At 37.6% G+C, this 19,887-nt stretch overlaps 3 protein-coding genes across 4 annotated transcripts; 2 read left to right on the top strand and 1 right to left on the bottom strand.

Moving 5' to 3' along the window:
* Positions 1 to 507: 507 nt before the first annotated feature.
* On the bottom strand, positions 508 to 1,291 carry LOC115634095 (transmembrane protein 18). The gene is made up of 3 exons (XM_030531652.1): positions 1,062 to 1,291; positions 848 to 996; positions 508 to 779 (listed from the first exon to the last, which is right to left on the bottom strand). Exons 1-3 carry the CDS (start codon positions 1,237 to 1,239, stop codon positions 627 to 629), a joined length of 480 nt encoding a protein of 159 aa, XP_030387512.1. The 5' UTR covers positions 1,240 to 1,291; the 3' UTR covers positions 508 to 626.
* Positions 1,292 to 1,837: 546 nt separating this feature from the next.
* LOC115629725 (ubiquitin carboxyl-terminal hydrolase 35) lies at positions 1,838 to 6,974 on the top strand. Its single transcript, XM_030526257.1, has 4 exons — positions 1,838 to 3,321; positions 3,381 to 3,712; positions 4,418 to 5,333; positions 5,395 to 6,974. Exons 1-4 carry the CDS (start codon positions 2,452 to 2,454, stop codon positions 5,914 to 5,916), a joined length of 2,640 nt encoding a protein of 879 aa, XP_030382117.1. The 5' UTR covers positions 1,838 to 2,451; the 3' UTR covers positions 5,917 to 6,974.
* A 526-nt stretch (positions 6,975 to 7,500) lies between these two features.
* LOC115633790 (pyruvate dehydrogenase (acetyl-transferring) kinase, mitochondrial) lies at positions 7,501 to 19,780 on the top strand. 2 transcript variants are annotated; one of them, XM_030531268.1, is made up of 7 exons: positions 7,501 to 8,272; positions 15,966 to 16,173; positions 16,249 to 16,439; positions 16,497 to 16,843; positions 16,906 to 17,130; positions 17,849 to 17,947; positions 19,156 to 19,780. In XM_030531268.1, exons 1-7 carry the CDS (start codon positions 8,155 to 8,157, stop codon positions 19,204 to 19,206), a joined length of 1,239 nt encoding a protein of 412 aa, XP_030387128.1. In that variant the 5' UTR covers positions 7,501 to 8,154; the 3' UTR covers positions 19,207 to 19,780. The 2 variants fall into 2 exon arrangements, with proteins under 2 accessions (XP_030387128.1, XP_030387127.1); XM_030531267.1 differs by having other exon boundaries at positions 19,396 to 19,778.
* The last annotated feature ends 107 nt before the right edge of the window (positions 19,781 to 19,887 follow it).

The raw sequence follows: 19,887 nt of genomic DNA, 5'->3' as shown, positions 1-19,887 counted from the left end.
GATCCCATTTTCCTGTTCGAACTAGAAATGTTCTCATTGGATGCATTGGCAAATTTTTATGTACGAGATTATTTAAAATCTCGCAAAACCTAATTTTAAACACACATCAAAAGCCTTTGTTCTTTGTGCAAACAAAATCTTAACAGTAGTAATCTTAATATCAGAAATCTAGCATTTCAATCAATGACACAAAATTGGTATCAGAAATTGTATAAGTTGCAGTAATTTCGCTACTTGGTTCTTTTAATCTCATCAAGGGCCTTTTTATAATCAAGCATATGACCGTCTAAATTTTGTACAACCGTCTTGGTTTGTACAACATAGTTCCAGTTCGCATTGAATCAAAATTCGATATCACTTATCTTCTTATTCTTTAGCTGTCATAGATGATATAGAATATGAGTCTTTAAAGCATGCGATTCTCTATTAAGTTTGGGTTTCATTTAAAAAAATCTTCATTAAAGAGCTATGTTAATCATCTACAGTGAATTTCACATGTATTTTAGGTTTGTATATGAACAATGTATGTAAATATAAGTTTATTGAACAATACGCCATTCATTTGGAGCTGACGAAATTAACATTTTATGGCTACTCGAATCATTAAGTGTTAACAAATTCCTAATCTAATCAGACTTAAAGGACTTTGTTGTGGATGTAAATTGAGTTTGTGGAGCTGTTGCTGCCGCATTGCACTCGCGTTCTCGACGAGATCGTTCCTTAAGTTGTGCAATTTTTAACGATGACATAAGTTGAGTTGAATTGTACAGCCATGCACCCTATGAAAAATGATAATAATGCTTTTTTACACACGTCCACATGAATATGAATGAATAAAAATACTCACAATCAGCAGCATGCAGTTGAGCAGCAGAGGAATGCTGAACACTGTAGAGATAAACAAGCCGTTGCTATCAAAATATTGTTGTTTGGTAAAAGCGCTCCAATTATGCGCGGCATATTCGTTAATATTTTCCGAAAAGTAAACTGCACACACTGATAATCAGAGTAAAATATATATCAATAGTAACAATGCATTCAATTATTACAGCGGTACTTACATAGAACAAAAAATAAAAATATCTGGAAGTTTGTGTTGTTTCGTGTCAGTAGCGCCGTTACTGTTGTCAGCAGGTGCATCAGAATGAGAGCAATCAAAAATGGATCCCTCCACTCAATGCTCATGAGGAACGTCCAGTATCCAGTAATTTCGTTAACTTCGATTTGACCCGGATGCATTTTTCTCCTATTTATTTAACAAAAACAAGTCAAAACAATAAAGATGCTTGTTCTTCTTTTTTGTCATTCAAAACCCGCATGCGAATACTAAGTACCCAACACATCCAAACAACTTACAATGTTGCCACATCGTTTCCACACACAGTTCCAATTAATTCAATTTAGAACACATTTATGTTTATTTTGTATTTATTTCACGTATTTAAAAGATCGGTTATCATATTTCAATGTTAATAATATAATAATAATTTTAAGTCTCAAACGTTGAAAGCAAACATTTGATTTAAAAAAAATTCACTTATGAAATTTACGAACATATTTACAAATTTAAGTACAGCAATTTTGGTACGTCTGTTTGAACAGATTAGTATAGTAGCTAAGGAATTGTTTAAAAAATGTGTTCAGATTGCAATTGCGTTGAATTATATCTTTAGCAGAACTGTGCAAGTTAGCTTAAATTAGATGATTAATCACGATATTTTGAAATGATCTGAGTCTGGCATCGCCATTTTTCCTTATAAGTGGCAGCGCTGACAAGTAGTCATAAAAATCAGACTGAACGTTTGTATCTGCTTTGACAATTTCACAAGCAACGAACGAAGGAAAATAGAGAAGAAATCGCAGTAGACAAAACATTCATACATAGTAATATCAAATCATTGCACAGCATTCAAAATTGTAGTTTATTAACAATATACAAGTGAGCAAGATTTTCCTATCGCTCGGCTAACAGTGTGAAAAGCAACGCGCAACAGAATTGGCAAGTAACAGAGAAAAGAAAAAACGGACCGACGGACGGCAGCTAAAAACAAAGCGAGCGTCGTCTCCGCCTCTCCTACAACATCAGAAATAAAAGCGAGACGTCCCCAATCCCCAATTTGGTTTGGGAGAAATCCAAGTGGATTTAATGCATGCCTGCTTCTGTGCTTCTGTTGGAATGTTTCGTGTGATGCCTCTTTAAAATCTATACGTGCGGGTAACCCGCTATTTAAAGGTCACACAGTAACAACGACACGTAACGGCTCAAGGTTCAAGGACGCGGTAGTGTCGCGTTTAAAGAGTCGAAGGCCTCAAGGCGGCCGGAAACCCCGCGCAAAACCAAAAATCAAGTGCGGGCGCTGCGCGAACCGCCGTATAAGTCGCAGCAGGTACACATATTTTAAAGCAAACCCTTACACAGCTCTTCAAACAGTGAAAGCAGAGGCCATCGCTATGGCTGTTAAGCAAAACAACGCGGAGGCAAACGATGCTCAAGCCACAGGGAGCAGCAATGCTGGTCAAGGATCAGGTAGCCAACCTAACGTTAAGCCATCAATCAACACCTCGAATGTCTCGGATGAAGGCGGTGGTGGGCAGGAGCAAGCAGACGCAGCAGGCCTTGGCAACAATTCGGAGGCGGGTGGTGACCAAGTCGATAGCCAGATGACAAGCGCGACAGCGAATGGGGGGATTAAGCATGACATACAGGATCTGCTGGGCATCATCCAGACCATTGAGCAGCATGATCAGCCTCAATCGTTTGGCTCTCCGGGAATGTTACGGGTCTATGAACACGTTATCTGCAGCCTGTCGCGTACTGAGGTGCGCAATACGGCCGAAGACCTCAAGCGCTTTAAGGAGGACATTGCCAAAGTAGGCGCTTTTCTGGCGAAGCCAAATGAGAAGCGTTATCTTATTTTTTACCTACGCATTGTCTATGAATTGATTACGCAAGCATCCTTTGAGCCGCCCACTTGTGCCGTGGCAATTGTGTTTCAACTGTTCAATCCAAACTCCATCATCGAGGCTGTGCAATCGCTGCTTGAGCAGAACGTGCTGGACTCTAGCATCCGCAAGACGGTCAACTTGTTGTGCGAGTGGGTACGCGTCTGCAATTTCTGCCAAAATCTGAATCTTTGGGTCATGGCGCTGCTGACCGGACTGCGGGAACAAGAGAAGTACCTCCTGCTAGACAATATAGCGCTGGATAACATCGAGAAGCTCTTCATGCTAATGATATTGCCCGCGTTACGTCCGAAGGTGGCGCCTATTGTATTCCACATGCTGTCGACAATCTATCAAACGCCTGAGATATTCCACAAGGTGAGTGAGCGATCATTCCGTGTTTAGGCTCCAAAATTCATTTTGAATTCCTGCCTCAGATATTGCCAAAGATACCCGGCGTTATACGCTACTTAAAGCAGCAGTCCAACAGCATGGACGAATTTGGCAATGAGTCACGCGCCTATATGCAGAAGTTGGTCGATCTGACAAATGCGCTCATGTTACGCTTCAACGACAACGACGATCTTTACGCACCAGTCAAGGCGGCTCTGCACATGTACGAGCCATCCTATAACTATGTGGCGCTTGCCCGCGCCATGCACGAGAATGCCCTGCCAGTGGGCCGACGCAATGCCCGAGTGGGCCTTGTGAACCTTGGCAATACGTGCTACATGAACAGCGTTCTTCAGGTTCTGGCCATGACCAACGAGTAAGTACAACACACTGACTGGGTTGTTTGCGTGATAAATGGGGGATATATAATTTGTTTTATCGAGCAGATCTTTTCATTAATTTTCTTAACACAATATACACAGTCTCTCTCTAATGTCCTTTTTCGCTGCAGTGTCTATTATATATTGTATATATTACACATTTTAACAAATGCTAATACAATGGAGACATTTGGCGACAACACTTGAAAAATGTGATAAGAATATTTGTATTTGTGTTATACTTACTGATAGCTATACAAGACGCACTATTTTTGTGTTTGTAAAACAAATGCATCTGTTTTTGACGGCAAATTACGTAAGCGATTTTTGCTCCACAACATAAAATGTTTAAGTAAATTTACAGAATGGTTGCTGTATATGTTATATTTTCCTAAAAAAAAACACATACGACCAAATGATATTTCTGAATGAGACCAATTACCATCTTTTATCGTTTTACGAGTGATCTCGTATTTTTTCTCCATAAATACATACAAGTACTTTGGAAAAAAACATGTAAGCGGCAATGATTTATGAATACTTTAATATCCCTAATACTTTGGGGATTTTGGAAGCTTCTTTATTAGAATATTAGGGTTATGGTGAAACAGATTATATTTAAGGAACCATTATTTTGAAAAACCATGTTCTGCATTTGAAGGACTTTATTTTAAGCGAGCATCTGCAAATATCTTTTTTAGCTTCAGCCGTCAAATTCTTCTCATCGAGAGCACCTCACCGCTGTTGCTTAAAGTACAGCAACAAATTGCGCTGATGCACCACTCGATGCGATACGAGCTGACACCATCGCGCGTCCTTAGTGCAACACGTCCGCCTGGCTTCACGCCGGGCCTGCAGCAGGACAGTTCTGAGTTCCTAGGCTACCTTCTGGATCTATTGCATGAGCACGAGATTAACAATCAGCACCACAAGCGCAATGGTGCCGCCCAGCAATTGGAGAGTGGGGATGCGTCCCAGGCGGAGCCAGTGACGCAGACAGGCCCCATTTTGGATGATGAGATTGCTGCATCTGGTGTCATACCGTACAATAGCATGGATAGTGAGATCAGTGCTGCTCACAGCAACAAAAACAGCGGAAACTCTAACAATACCAACAACAGCTCCTCAGCCACCACCACGTGCAGCGGCAGTAGTGTAGTTGGCGGGGGTAGCAAGGTGAACAACGCACTTACACCCACCAAAGGTACAACAAATCACAACGATAAAGAGCTGGTGCCTAAGAAACCGCCGTCGACAATTGATAAAACGTTCACAGGAAAACTAGCCACCACCTACAGATGTTTAAAGTGCTCCTGGAAGAGTTGCAACGAAGACAGCTTTCGTGAGCTGCAGCTGTCCTTTCCGGACGACAAGGAAGACTGCGGAGCAACCAACTACTCGGTACAGGATCTAATCGAGTACTACTGCTCACCAGAGAAGATGGATGGGGAAAATAAATATTACTGTCCGCGCTGCCAGAGCCTTTGCGATGCCGAGCGACGCATAGGGGTAACCCAAGCACCTCGCAATCTTATTTTAACGCTCAAGCAATTTAAGTACGATCAGAAATATCATTTTCGTACTAAGCTTATGCACAAGGTATTCCACGACGAAAGTGTAAGTGAGACCTACTCAGATCTTCCCACAGAATTTATGCTAATAAGCTCTATTATCTCAGGTGACCGTCAAAGTGTGTGCCAATGATACACTCCAGGAGCTATCCACCGTGCACTATGATCTGTATGCGGGTGTTGTGCACTCGGGCTTTAGCATGGACTCTGGTCACTATTTCACCTTCGCTGCTGATCAATCAAAGAACTGGTACAAGTTCAACGACAGTTTGGTGACCATATCCCAGCCTGAAGAGATGCACAACCTGACGTCGCCGAACACGCCGTATATTCTTTTTTACCAGATGTGTGGGCGCTCGAATGAGATGTCCACGACAGGCTCGGCCCACACAATGGTAACGGTACAAATGCCGCAGCCGCTTACACTGGAGGAGTTGCCGCGAACGTTACGAGACTTTGTGCAGCAGGACAATCGTGTGTACACTGAGGAACTGAAGCTACAACGTTTTAAGCACAATACAAAGCGCGGAAATGAGCGCAACGGTTATGACGAAGATCACTCACCGCCCCCTTCAGGTGGTTGTGGTGGCAATGGGTTAGGCATTAATGTGAACCGGTTTGTTTATTGAGTGCTGCATGGGACTAAGGAGCGACAGAGCATACGATGCAGGCCAGGAGTTTTGGAGGCGGGGATGCAGTCATGTTCCAACGAAACACCACGTAAATCAAATGACTAGAACGGAAGAAAATCTCAGCTAAATCCACAACTATATGTATAAATGTATATACATATATATTTAATATATAGATGTGTGATTTACATACATATATATATGCGTGGATATATGTATAAAAGAAAACCAGACGCATATATTTGTTAAGTATATGCAATCATATTTAATATTCGAATCAATCCAAGATATATATGTATATATCTTTATATATATATATATTATTAATATTGCTACATAAAAATTGTTAGTCAGATGTATCTGTGTAAATGTGTTGCTAAAAACTAAAATATTTCCGTAAGATTTGAGTGCACCATGTTCCTTGGGAGTTGAGGTCCGCTTATTAATTTGTATCACTCCATGCGCTATTGTTGTCATGTTCCTTAAACACCCACATAAACTACAATTGTATATCATTCTAAAACCTTGTTATGATTTTAAAAGCATTGTTTTTGTTAACACAAATTTATCTACATATACCATACATATATATACATATAGAGTTATATTAAACATATAAACTAATGTAGATCATACTCTGTAACTACTACTAACCATTCAACTTCCAAATCTGGCCTCCAAGTGCTGTAACAACACCTACCACTGAACCTAATGTATTTACTTTAGTCATTTTGGCATTAGAAAATAACTACGCACAACTCGAATTTTAGTGGACGAGTTGCAATTGTGTTTGTAAATTCAAATTAAATCCAATGGGAGAACAGACGAAAAATACCTTGTTGGAAACAAAATTAATGTTTGTATAAAAATAGTTAGTGAATGCTCCCTTTTCGAAGGTACATGTTTTTTTATTATTATTTTTTGTGTGTGAATTTATAAAATTTACTAAACTCACGAATTTTTAATGAACTGGAGAAATTACCGCAAGAGTTTAAAACATGGCATGTCGAGGAAGAGATTTGAATATTATTGCAATTAAATTGGAATAATTTCAATTACATTTGTATATGGTGTAACTTATTGATATTTATCTATGTATTTTTAAGTGTATCAATAAAGTATAAAACTAAAAGAGATTTTTTATCATTGTGAAAACCATTTGTGCAAAAATATGTAACGGAAATATACATCACATTAATTGTCTTGAAATTGCTCAGCTCATCGTATAATGATGATGTCGTTGGCGCGGTTCTTGGATATATTTCTCCAGCTGAAAACCACCAACTTGCATTTTCAAAACTACACACATAGGTAAGTAAAAAAACTTAAACTTCTGCCTTATTTTTATAAATTTTAACAACTTTCCAATTGAGGAAAATCACGTACACTTTCAGCAAGGTGTGTACACACTTTTTTCATGAATTTGTTCAACACTGTCATATCGGCGCCATTCTAATTGGCGCGGCTTTGGGGTCTATTTCTCCAGCTAAATCACACACACACACATAAACAAATTACATACATATGCTGCGCCGCCTATAAAAATGAGCAATTCGTTTGTGCTCTCGAACAGTGGAGAATAAGTTGTCGAATTGTAAAAAGAATAAAATTTCGCCGCTTAGTTAACTATACATTGTCAAAGAAGCCGCGCGTCAATCGCTCGCGCTCCTCACGAGTTGGCTGTGAAGCAAAATAAGAACATATAGTACATATAAAGTAAATAAAGGGAAACTAAAGCATAGCGCACAAAAATCTGCAATACAAAGAGTTTAATTAAGTCAGCGGTTTAATGTTTATGGCGCATCTGCAAAAACAACAACAAACACGCCCAAAGAAGGCTGACGAGGAATTGTATATTAACAACAACATAAAGAGCAAGAGCTAACATTTTCGGGAATTATTGCTGTTGATTAAAATATTTTGCTACTTTTTTTGCGTTTACTGTACCACTAAAATAACAACACTATACTACAATTGATTTATTATTGTGGTTGCTGCTGTCTACGTGCGAACAAAAACATATTTGGGATCAAAATACTTTGCCAGCTGGAATCTGACGCAAGCAAAGCAAAAAGAAAGAGCATAAGAAAGTGAAAAAGAGGTTAACGCTCGCATTAAAGGACAAAACGTATGCCTATCTTTAGCCTTTGAAGGTGAGCTAAGGACATTTGGCCCATCACAATTGGACTGCAAAGTATTTCCAAGAGGCAAAGAAAGTTGTTGTAAAATATCAAAATGCGTATTTCAACTTTTCTGTGTTCATCACAAAAATTCACAAGACTTACTCAGATGCTTGACTTCTACGCGGGCTTCAATCCATCGCCGCTTTCAATAAAACAGTTTATGGATTTTGGTGAGTTTAACATTTCCGAGTTAATTAGTCATAATTGATATTAATGGATCGTACTCACTTTACAACACTGCTTATATGTGCCAATGTCCTTGCAAGTGCCGGTATATGCCTCACTTCCTCCCGCTTCCACACCCAACAAACACACAGACGCGTTCTCTCCCTCTCGCGAACTCTTGCTCTGCGTTTATTCACCTTGCCTCTTTCCTTGTTTATTAATGCGTACTTTCATATGTATGTTTAATTGGCTTGCAAATGTATTGTATGTGTTTTGAAAAGCTAGAATGCCTCTTGTTTTATTGCCAATATCGGTTACTGTGGAAAATACAGTCAGCTCTAAACCTGTAAAGAGCGATGTATATTATTGCAAGCTCGACGATCGTTAGAGCTTTGATTTTGTCTTCCATACATATGTATGTATAGTATATGGATGTCAAGTACATATAGTATGTACTTACATACATATGTATGTGTGGAAACGTTTATCGTCCGCCATTTAACACATATTGCGCAATTTCAAGTAGAATCCAAATCGGTTGGCATTGTGAATAGAGCCGTGCATTGTCAATGCAAATATGTACAATGCATGCATATGGATTGTAGGTATGTACAATGCATGCATATGGATTGTAGGTATGTACATACATATGTATACATATGGGTATTCTATATTCTAAGCTTTTGAACAACATTAATTATTTGTTTTTCTATATGTATGCATATCGATTATTGTCTACACTATACTCCACTTAATTTATAAACCATTTATTATGCATGACAGGAAGATGGTAATCTAACCACACTTTGTTTCCATAGTATATTTGGAACTTATATCTAAACTGCGCACATTCCCATTGTCTAACTGAACGTTTTTTAAAAATGTTAATTAGGCATTTATTGTCGACACTGAGCCGGCGGACACCGCCAACTGTTGACTATAGACAAACATATTCAGTTACATAACATTAGGTCAGCATTTTATCCCATCTGGTTGCTGCTTAGATTCTGTGCTGTAAACAGAAATAAGAACAGGAGCTACTCAACCATTTATGGGCTTGAAGATGTATTCACAAATATGCCATAAGAAAATACAACAACAATTACCTGCAGTAACCCTGCCAGACCGACAGCTGTGAGAGCACGTGCCACCCAAGGACATTTCAATGTCAGTTACACCCACCAAGCCAGCAGCTTGTCAGCAGTACATACCCATACATACATACATACCTTAGTAAGCGAACCAAGTGTGTTCCAAAATAAAAGTAATACATACAGGAACAGTGCATACTCACACATGCATACATACACCTACACACACGTACGAGCCCATTTAAGCTTCTCCCATAGCATCCATCTGCCTATCAGGCTTTGTTGAGCCTGCCTCTGCATCTTACTTGCTGTGCGCTTTTCCGCAACAATTGTGGGAAACAGACACAAATAGCAACAGTCGTGAAGACATACATACATATGTACATACATACATACATACATAGAGAACCCACCAAACTTGGCGCCCTACTTTATGTCGATTTGAGTCGATGGCGGCCGGCTTCGGTCTGTGTTTTTCTCAAAAACAGCTCCCGTTGTTGTTATTTTGTTCACCTATGTTCACCAATGTATGTTTGTATAATGTAGAAGGAAAACATAATAGCCTTCCTTCCATACATGATTATATATACCTATCAAGAGACTAAGACATTCGGATGCCCTGCAATAAAATAACATGGTCGCTCACCTTCTTTTTAATGTCGGCATCTGATAGATTAACTATTAATACGGTGCGTCAGTCTCAGAAACTAGTTACATATGTATGTATGTACATGTAGTATATCCATTCATATGTATGTATAAAAAATCGCGTATTTTAATATTTGAACCAAGCTATAAATATTCTTACCATTGCTTTGATTTCAATACCAATTAATTTAATATGGAAATATTTTTTTCGCGCGGTAAGACATTCAAATTCTTTGCAGTGTGTACGATATTGACGATTAATACATACATAAATATAAAAAATTTCTATTGTTTTTTAAGAAATGGGAGAAACTCTTTATTATGCTTTCAAGATTTTTTGAACGTCTTATCAAAATAAAATTAATATTTAATTAGTGTACCTTTAAAGAATTTTAGCGACAGCTTTTGTTAAATATTCCCAGAAATATCGATTCTAAAGATTATAATTTAAATGAAACAGAATAAAATTTGTGAACAACAAAAATATTAGAGGCCGAGAATTGTTGTTGTTATAACACAATCTTAGAACGTTTCAAGATATCTAGGCGCTTGTTCTTGGGAACATTATACTTACCACGGCAATTAATTTGTTTTCTTTTAATTAAATTTTTTATAAAAAAAACTTGTAATTTAAAAAGTTTTTATATTTTATTGAAATTACTAAAACGTTCGCCGCCAACCGGCTATAGGAGCAATAATACAGTAGAAATAGTATGTATGTATGTATTTATCTATCTATACATAAATATATACATACATTTATGCTAGTATCTGTGTTTTAATTAAAGCATTCCTATTATTTAAGCGAGACTACAATTATTAATTTTCCCACAGTGTGTTACACACATATACATACTATACATACATATGTATGTACCATGAAAAAAACGTGGTGTAGCTGTATTTTCATAAGTACTTGAACCTTGATTGTTGGCCTGATAACGGTTGTTTTTGTTTTGACGTTTTGCCAGCGACTGTACCAAATTGTTTTTTGCCTTTATATCACCAATTGAACGTGAACCGCACGTAATCCATTTCCACATTAAAATTACAGACACGATAAATTATTTCTATAGGTACGAGTATATAGCATGGACAATATTGCAATCGACGCCCAAAATTATTGATTGTTTTCCCAAATAAATGTGTTAACACATCACTTCACAAAGTCGGCATAATTTTGGGAAAAATACTAATACTCGGTCATATTGTCAAATAGACGTCATAGATAAGGTGCTAAAATGGCTCGTGGATTTATAGTATTTGTAACTACATACATACATATGTACATATGTATATAGTATACCATACTTATATCGCGATTTTAGCAACACGTGAATAAATTGCATCCGAGCTAGAAATCGTATTCTGACTGTTGATTATCGAATCTACATATGTAGTAGTTGTCCCAATTCTAAAAAACCGTAGTGCTACAGCTATGTACGTATGTATGAACATGGCGTATGCGCAATTGGAGCTAACGAAGCTTATATTAATCATACGCATGGTTGTTATCAGACATTTTGCTTACTACAGTCTTTAAATTTTAAACCGCACCAGCCCACTTTTTATATCACCTATAATATATGCTCGATCTAACATAGAATAATATATGTATGTATGTATATTAGATCTCGAGATCCACTTATTGACAAATATATGCGCACATTCGTGTATATTCATTATACACATATACATATGTACATGAATATGTCATGTATGTATGTATGTATATTTATATGTGTTCTTCATCAAAATCATGTGCTATTTTCTTGTGTGGGCAGATTTTGCGTGCCAAAGTATAAGCAAGAAAGTCGCTGGCAAAAAATGGAAAATCACAAATATAATAGATAGGTATATTCATATGTATGTACAAATATAGTATGTACATACATACATACATACATACATATGTATGTATGTCTATAGCGTGTGTTAATTGTTGTTGGCAAACAATGATTAAATTCGAGTATTCGCCAAAGTCCATCAGATGACATGAGATGAGCGTACCGTCCTGGTCCCATATTCATTTACTTATTTTTTATTATTATTTTTTGTGTTTGCCGTGCGTTTTTGAACTTTGGAACTGAAACTAGAAGCGTTGGCACTGGCTAAGAGAGCAAATACAGCTAACAACGTAGACGTCAAAAGCATAGCCGAAAACTTAACAGAGCCAAAGATGTCGCGACGTCAGCAGCAACGCGGCAAAGGCAAAACATTTTTTTCTTCTGCTCTTTTCTCGTTTTTTTTCGCACGCGTTGAAACGTCAGCAACGCCCCCGTCCCGTGATGCAAATGACAATAACACATCCACGTACTAGATCGGACAAAGGCAAATATGAGTCAAATATATTTAAAGCCCAATCCAGCCCATTGACTATATTGTGAGCGCACAGAGGGTGAAGGGAAAGCTGATGCAATGACCGAGTAAATTTCCCTCAAATGCAACAGCTGTTTGCACTTTGCGCCTCTCTGCTTCTCGGCAACATCAGCTGTGTTCGCTCCCAATGTAATTACTCTGTGCATACGTAAATGCATTTCTGTGTGTGTGTGTGTGCGTGTGTGTATACGTTTGCATGTGTACTACTTATTTGGAAACAGGGTCGTAGACAAGTCGGACCGCAATAGCAGCGCTTGAACATGCAGAAGAGTAACGTCGGGTGTTCCTGTTATGCAAAAGTTCAGCCTGTCTCGCAGAGCAATGTTCGATTATACATACATACATTCATATGTATGTATACGTGTAATCAGCAAAATAAACAGAAAACGTGCTGTTTACAGGCTGATAAGATTTAATACTGACTGTCGTTTAAGAAAATGAATTTAACAGAATTAAAAAATTACAACAACATAGAATAAACTAGCACGTAACATTTGTCACTCGCGGGAGCAACAATTAGACTTCTAGCTACAGCATTATTACGGCTGATCTAAAAAAAGTAAAACATTAAGTGTACCCAAAAGTTAATAATAAATTTGGGATTCTAGTTATCCTCTCTTACCCCGGGAGTGTGAAAACTTCTCCCTAAACTAAATCCTATGAAATACAAGTATTTACGGATATGCCACACTATGAGAATCGAATACCTGTAATCTTTGATTATACAATATCTTGTACTGGATACCCAGTCTTTGAGCTTAATTAATTTAAGGGATATATTGACTCTGTTTGGAAAATGAAACACCAATAAATTATAGAAAATCATTTTAATTTACAATTCTGATGACATTCAAATACTCACACATGTGGTTTGTAAGTTAATTGCTTAAATTCCCCCGCTATCTTCGATTCTGACTGTCCATGTAGTTCACAATAGTATGTAAATTTAAATATACATATATACCTATGTGTGTATCTATGTACTTATGTCCTTGGCCGTGCATAAAGCATTTGGGTGCGAGTGGCAGTTGCTTGTGGTCGGTGTGGAAGGGTGTGCGGGAGAGGGTCACTGATGGGTGATAAAATGGCTTGTTTAGTGCGTGCCTCCTCAATTGCGTGTCTGGCAATGTCACTTTGTAATCGTTCTGGGTAATTTGAGTTGCAAATTTAATATCAATTGTGCTTCTTTTTTTTTGTAATTCCAATGCAATGTGCGAATTGATGGATAAATAGGTACTAAACTGTTGATTGAATTGGTGTCTAGGCATTTAATGGGCCCGATATTGTAACGAATTGCTATGAAGTAGCGAGAATTTTTCGCATGGTATCTGAAGAAAGCAAAGCAAAAGAATTTAAAAACAAGCCCCTCTATCGGGGCTATTCACAAACATACATATCTACATACACACATACATAAATACATATGTATGCATGTATGTGTATGACAATAATATTTCTGTGCTATAACATGCCGGGCCTCTCTTTGCCGCCTGGCCTTATCGCTTTTCTATAGAATTTGACAGACACGGGCGACAACTTTTTTTTTAAATTTTATTCTTAAATCTTTCTATACTATCTGCAACCATAAATGTATGTATGTGTGTGTTCATTTATATAGTGCGCAGCTTAAAGAAGAAGAAATCGAAAGTGAAAAACGTTACGCACATCGGAAGCTTATCACGGTTCGAATGCAATGCATCAAAATATTTAATGCCAGACGGCCAATGTTTATAATTATTATTGTCTTGGACCTTATCACAATAAGAAAAGAACTCGTGAGTTTTGTATGTTTGGCAACTTTTTAGCGCAACAAATCAGCGTATTCCAGAACAAAAAAATGCAAAGCTCATCATAAGTTGAAAGAAGAATTAGGCATGAGGGGAGAACGAGTGGGGCGCGAGAACGGCGCGTGTGAGCGATCCTCTCTCGCTCTCCGTCTCTTTCCCGCTTGCCTTGTCTCTCGCGAGCAGTTTCTAGTATATTCTTCCGTATGAAATTTGTAGACGTCGCTCGTCAACGGTCGGACGATTCAATTGATTATTCAGCTTGCTAACCTGTTTTAGTTTATTTTGAAAGTCTTTGATTATGTTTGTTTTTGTTAACTTGTTTTTCATATTCTGTTTTGTTTTTGCCATTCGTTACAATGGAACCCGTTGGCACATAAACAACATGGCGCAGTTTCTAAAACAACAGCAAAAAAAAAAAGAATAACAAACCCATAAAAAGCTTGCAAAGCTTTTATGACCACATGCCGAGCAATATATTGTCCCAATTGAATCGTTTCTGCTTCTACATCCAAACATTCATCTAGAATTACGGTTTATTACGTCAATTTGCCTCCCATTGTAAACGCCAGCCTAGTGGTCGGCTCATTGATTGGGGGACCTCATAATTGTTATCAAGTTGTATCATGAATATGGGCACGTATGTTTATATGTATGTATATATGTATGTACATACATATGGCATAGGTATTTTCGCATGGCATTAAGTAATTATAATCATCGGAATTGCAGACTGACGAATAAAGAATACAAGAAAGAAATAAGTGGGCGTGTCTGCTTACTTATTGGTTCAAGGCCAAACATTTGTACGAGTAGGTGTGCGTTTATTTGCCTCGGAGCGCACTCACTTGTATTAAGTCCCAAGTCTTATCAGTCGGCTAAAATCGCCTGTTTTTCTTGCTCTGTTTTTGAAAGAAAACAAATAACAAGACTATCAACCATGTTGGTGCTTTTATCGGCTTGGAACTGTGTACGAATGTGCCTTTGTGGAGGTCTTGAACTGGGCGTTTCGAAAGAATACATACATACATACATATGTATATTTGTTATTCTGCTAAAACTGATGTCCTTTGTTTTCATTTTGCTTTTCTAATCAATTTCATTACCAAATGCGTGTGTCTGTAAGCAAACTTTTAGCTTACCTACCTACATACATACATATGTACATATGCGCAAATGCAGAACGTGTGTAGAAACATACATACATACATACATATTTATGTACATATGTATATAGATATGTTATTAAGCTTTAGTGGATATTGTCCAGCACCTGATTAGTGATGGAAAACCCCCTGTTCAAGGGTGTACTACTTTACTTACTATGTATTATATTACTTAAAATGTGAATCTGCAATCCCAACAAATGACTTATTTGTACTTTCTCAGTATTGTAGGAGTATATGGGCAATTTGTAACGACCATTTTAAATCGTACGATGTTTCGTTAACTCTCTTGCTGTTGAATTGATAAGCCGTTGATTGCAGAAGTTGAAAAATTTCAAAATTCCAATCAGTTTGGAAAACACAGACAGTATTCATTGCTCAATGAATCACATAAGCAATATATTTATGTTTGTATGTACATATAGTTAGGCAACAGTCAAGAAACGCCATTGGGACCCATAAATAAAATAAATTATTTTGTATATTGTTATACAACCTGTGATGGGAATATTATTATAATGCCAAAAGTTAAACAAGAGTTGGGTTGGCAGCCATTTTAAAATTGTTTTTAGTAGATCTACTTATCAAGCGTACGGCTTTTCTTTATCTATTCATATACTTACTATTCAGGTCAAAATGCATGTGAGAAGAAATCTTTCATATTTCTGCGCAAGGAGCTGCCCGTGCGTTTGGCCAACATAATGAAAGAGATTGCCTTGTTGCCCGACAACTTGCTCCACACGCGCTCCGTGAGTGAGGTGAACAACTGGTATGTGAAGAGCTTCGAGGAGGTGCTGGAATACGAGAAGGCCGAACCCACGCATGACATTTTGCAAAAGTGAGTTGTTGGTAGACGTCTGCTGAAATTGTTTGAAAACATATTAACCGATATATTTTGAATATGTTGCGACAGATTTGTGCAGGATCTAGATCTCATACGAAATAGGCACAGTGATGTGGTGCAGACCATGGCGCAGGGTGTCATCGAGATGAAGGAGAACGAGGGCGGTCAAGTGGACGCCCCCATTGAGAGCTCCATTCAGTACTTTCTCGATCGGCTCTACATGTCACGTATTAGCATACGTATGCTAATTAATCAGCACAGTAAGTCGCAGTGATCGATTGATCGACTGGCTTGCTGATGACAACTCTAATTGGCAGCATTACTCTTCGGCTTGAATCCGCACTCGGGTGGACGCCACATTGGTTGCTTGGATCCTGCCTGCGATCTGTCGGATGTGGTGCGGGATGCCTACGAGAACGCCCGCTTTCTCTGTGATCAATACTATCTGACGAGTCCGACGCTTGAGATCCAGCAGTACAGCAGCATTGCGGACGACCTCTTTCCCATACGCACCGTCTACGTGCCGTCGCACTTGTACTATATGCTCTTCGAACTTTTCAAGAATTCAATGCGTGCGGTGGTGGAGCACAATCAGGATCACTGTGACTCACTGCCACCTCTGAAAGTCTCGATTTGCCGCGGGAAAGAGGATATCTGCGTTAAGGTAAGGGAGTAAGAAGCACTTAGTACTGAACATTTCCACCAGCTACCTTATACTTCCCACAGATTTCCGACCAGGGCGGCGGTATTCCACGCTCCCAGAGCGATCAGCTGTTCAAGTACATGTACAGTACGGCGCCGCAACCTTCAAAATCTGATCTGCACACGGTACCGCTGGCTGGCTATGGCTATGGTCTGCCCATCTCTAGGCTGTATGCACGCTATTTCCATGGCGATATTGTATTGCTATCCTGCGAGGGTTTTGGCACAGATGCCATCATCTACCTGAAGGTAAGTCCACACTAGAGTGTTGAAACTGATGTTTCAGCATAGAAATATGTACATATGTTACAAACTAGGTTTGAAGTGGATCGGTTGAAAAATGCAGATTTCACATACAAACTTTGGAGCCTATTTTCCCCCTTCGGAGCTCGAATTTTCCAAAATCCCTTCTTAGTGGGTCTATGAAAGAATACTTGAGTCAAAATTTCAGCTTCCTATCTGTTTAGCGTTTAGGCTGTGCGTTGATCCCCAATCAGTCAGGACAAACTGCTTTATATAGTATATAGATAGGTAAACATTTTGGTAATGAAATGGTTTTTCTCCATATATAAATCCTTTTCTGAATTGGTGTTATACGGAATAGCTTACAATTTTCTTCAAGACGCTCTTTTGGGTTCTATAGAACTTGTTTTCAATAGTAAAATTTCTATATAGATGTTCCTAATAATCTACTGAAAAGTGTATGTATAAGTATATTGTGCAAGTTTGCTATCCTTAAGGAAGAATGATAGATCAAATTTTATAGTATAGGGTACATATATGATCATTTAAAAACTCTTTTTATATGAATTTTGTTTAAAAACGATATTTGTATATTTTAAGAACATTATATTTAATATTGTAGTAATTAAAGAACTTTCACTACTACTATTACTTAATTATTGGCTATTACAGGACCTTAACTTACCTTACAATTACTAAATTATATTAAATATTATATTTTTAGGCACTGTCCGATGAAGCAAACGAACTGTTGCCCATTTTCAACAAGACGAGCTCAAAATTCTACCGCGCCACTGTACCTACGGGCGATTGGTCCAATCAGGTAAAATACATTAAGAAGAAGAGCGCTGTAGGTCAATAGTTGTGTGTCTGTAACGACAACGAATTTGCAGCCACGTTCCTCCTATGCACACCCACATCCGCAACTCCCTTAAATCCCAATGACTAACTGGAACCCATGAACGATGCACACCCATACAGAACACCACCCAAAGAACTATTAATTTAATCTTTAAATATGTATGCAAAGTTTCATGAGTTTAAACAATTTTGCTTAACACTTTTGTTCTAATTGATTTAAATATGTATTTTGTTCAAATCCTACACTTGGTTTTCAAATTCTTTAACTTCCCATTGTCTTGTGCACGCATTTTGTTGACGTTTAAGTTAAATGCCAGATTTACTCGTCAAAACTTCTTGTCATTTAGTGGTTGACATTCCAAAATTTTATATTTTCAATACTGAAACGCAAACGAAGTTGTGCTTTTGAAGTGTCCTTTAATGTTGATTGCCTTCCGTGGGCGTTGTTGTGAGTTTTTGTTTTATAAACGCTGGACGTGGACGAATTGTTTAGAAATTACAGCATATTTATTTAATAAACGAAATTTATATATACATACGTACATACATATTACTATAGAATGGTTAAATGTTTACGAAATTAATTATAATTGTGAATTCAATTCACCCATAATACATAATTCTGTACGAGTTCACTCATATTTAAATGCAAATTGAGACATTATTTGTTTAGTTAAGCACACACATATTTAAATTTATTTGTTAAGTTGAAAGTAAAATAAATTATAAATAAAATATTGAAATTATGTACACTACGAATTGGAATTTATGTTTTTCCTTGTGTTCCTGTTTCGTCTTTCGTTGTTCCTATTAAATGCATCGCCTGAAAGTATGCACCTAAATATTTCCAGGTTAACTTCCAAACTAAAGTGCCGTTACTAATTCTGCATTTCGTATTATTGGTTTAGCTATAGAATTTTTCCTGCTGTTTCTCGAAGCGCATGCCAAGCCATAAGTATCACAATCAGACGTTAATGTAATCGTAGTGTTGAAAATCAAGAGAGAAACCTCTCTGGCTCTGTTTGATGGCTAATGGTGAATACTATTTGGCAATAATCGAATTTTCTTTAAATGTTCTTCCCTACTTATTTGCTCTTAGACGAATAATCAATCTTTCTCTTAAACTAGATTGTAGTTTATATTATTTACAATTCTTTTTATTTCTTTCAGAATTTTGCAAATCGGTGGCGTTATTTATATAGTTTCCTTAAGAATTTATAAGACTGTACCAGCACACATACAACTTACCAGCAATATCTCTTGATTTGTTTCTGATTTTGTCGTATTGTTCTTGATTTCGTATGTCATGGTCTCCAATGGCATTTCAATACAAACCAACGTTTCCTGCCCGCACTCCCTATAATTCCGCATAAGTTAACAATTTTTGCATGATATTCTCTACACTTCTAGAGCTCCGACATGAATGCGCGTCAGCTGAATGCAACTACACCGAAGCGGTACAACGATTTAGGAACGGCCTAGGAATACGCCACTCAAATGTTACTCAGGACATACGCAATTTGTTTCAGGAACAACAGCAACAATATTTTTAATATTTACAAGAATGCCCTAAAATGATATCACTAGTTCTTAAGCAAACATTCCCCCATCCAATGCAGTGGGAATATATAAATAAGTATATAAATATATGCCGAAGTTAGATTTTGTTGGTCTGCAATTTGTAGCGAGACCGTCAGCTGTTAGAAAATATTGTAAGCATGTTCTACGTTAAAATGAGGCATGATTAATTGTTTAAGCGAAAGGTAACACAAACTATTTTATAAGCATTGTATTGTTGTACTCTGAATAATAAAACCTGAAAATATGGTGGCAGGTAAAATGTTACCAAAAAAAAAAAACAATGAAAACAGTTTTATAATGAGTTTTGTTTTTTAGGCACTA

This window comes from Scaptodrosophila lebanonensis, unplaced genomic scaffold (assembly GCF_003285725.1).
Source record: "Scaptodrosophila lebanonensis strain 11010-0011.00,11010-0021.00 unplaced genomic scaffold, SlebRS2 tig00000001-arrow-pilon, whole genome shotgun sequence".
Lineage (NCBI taxonomy): Eukaryota > Metazoa > Arthropoda > Insecta > Diptera > Drosophilidae > Scaptodrosophila > Scaptodrosophila lebanonensis.
The sequence above is the reverse complement of the archived record's forward strand: the minus strand, read 5'-3'. Positions and strand labels throughout refer to the sequence as shown.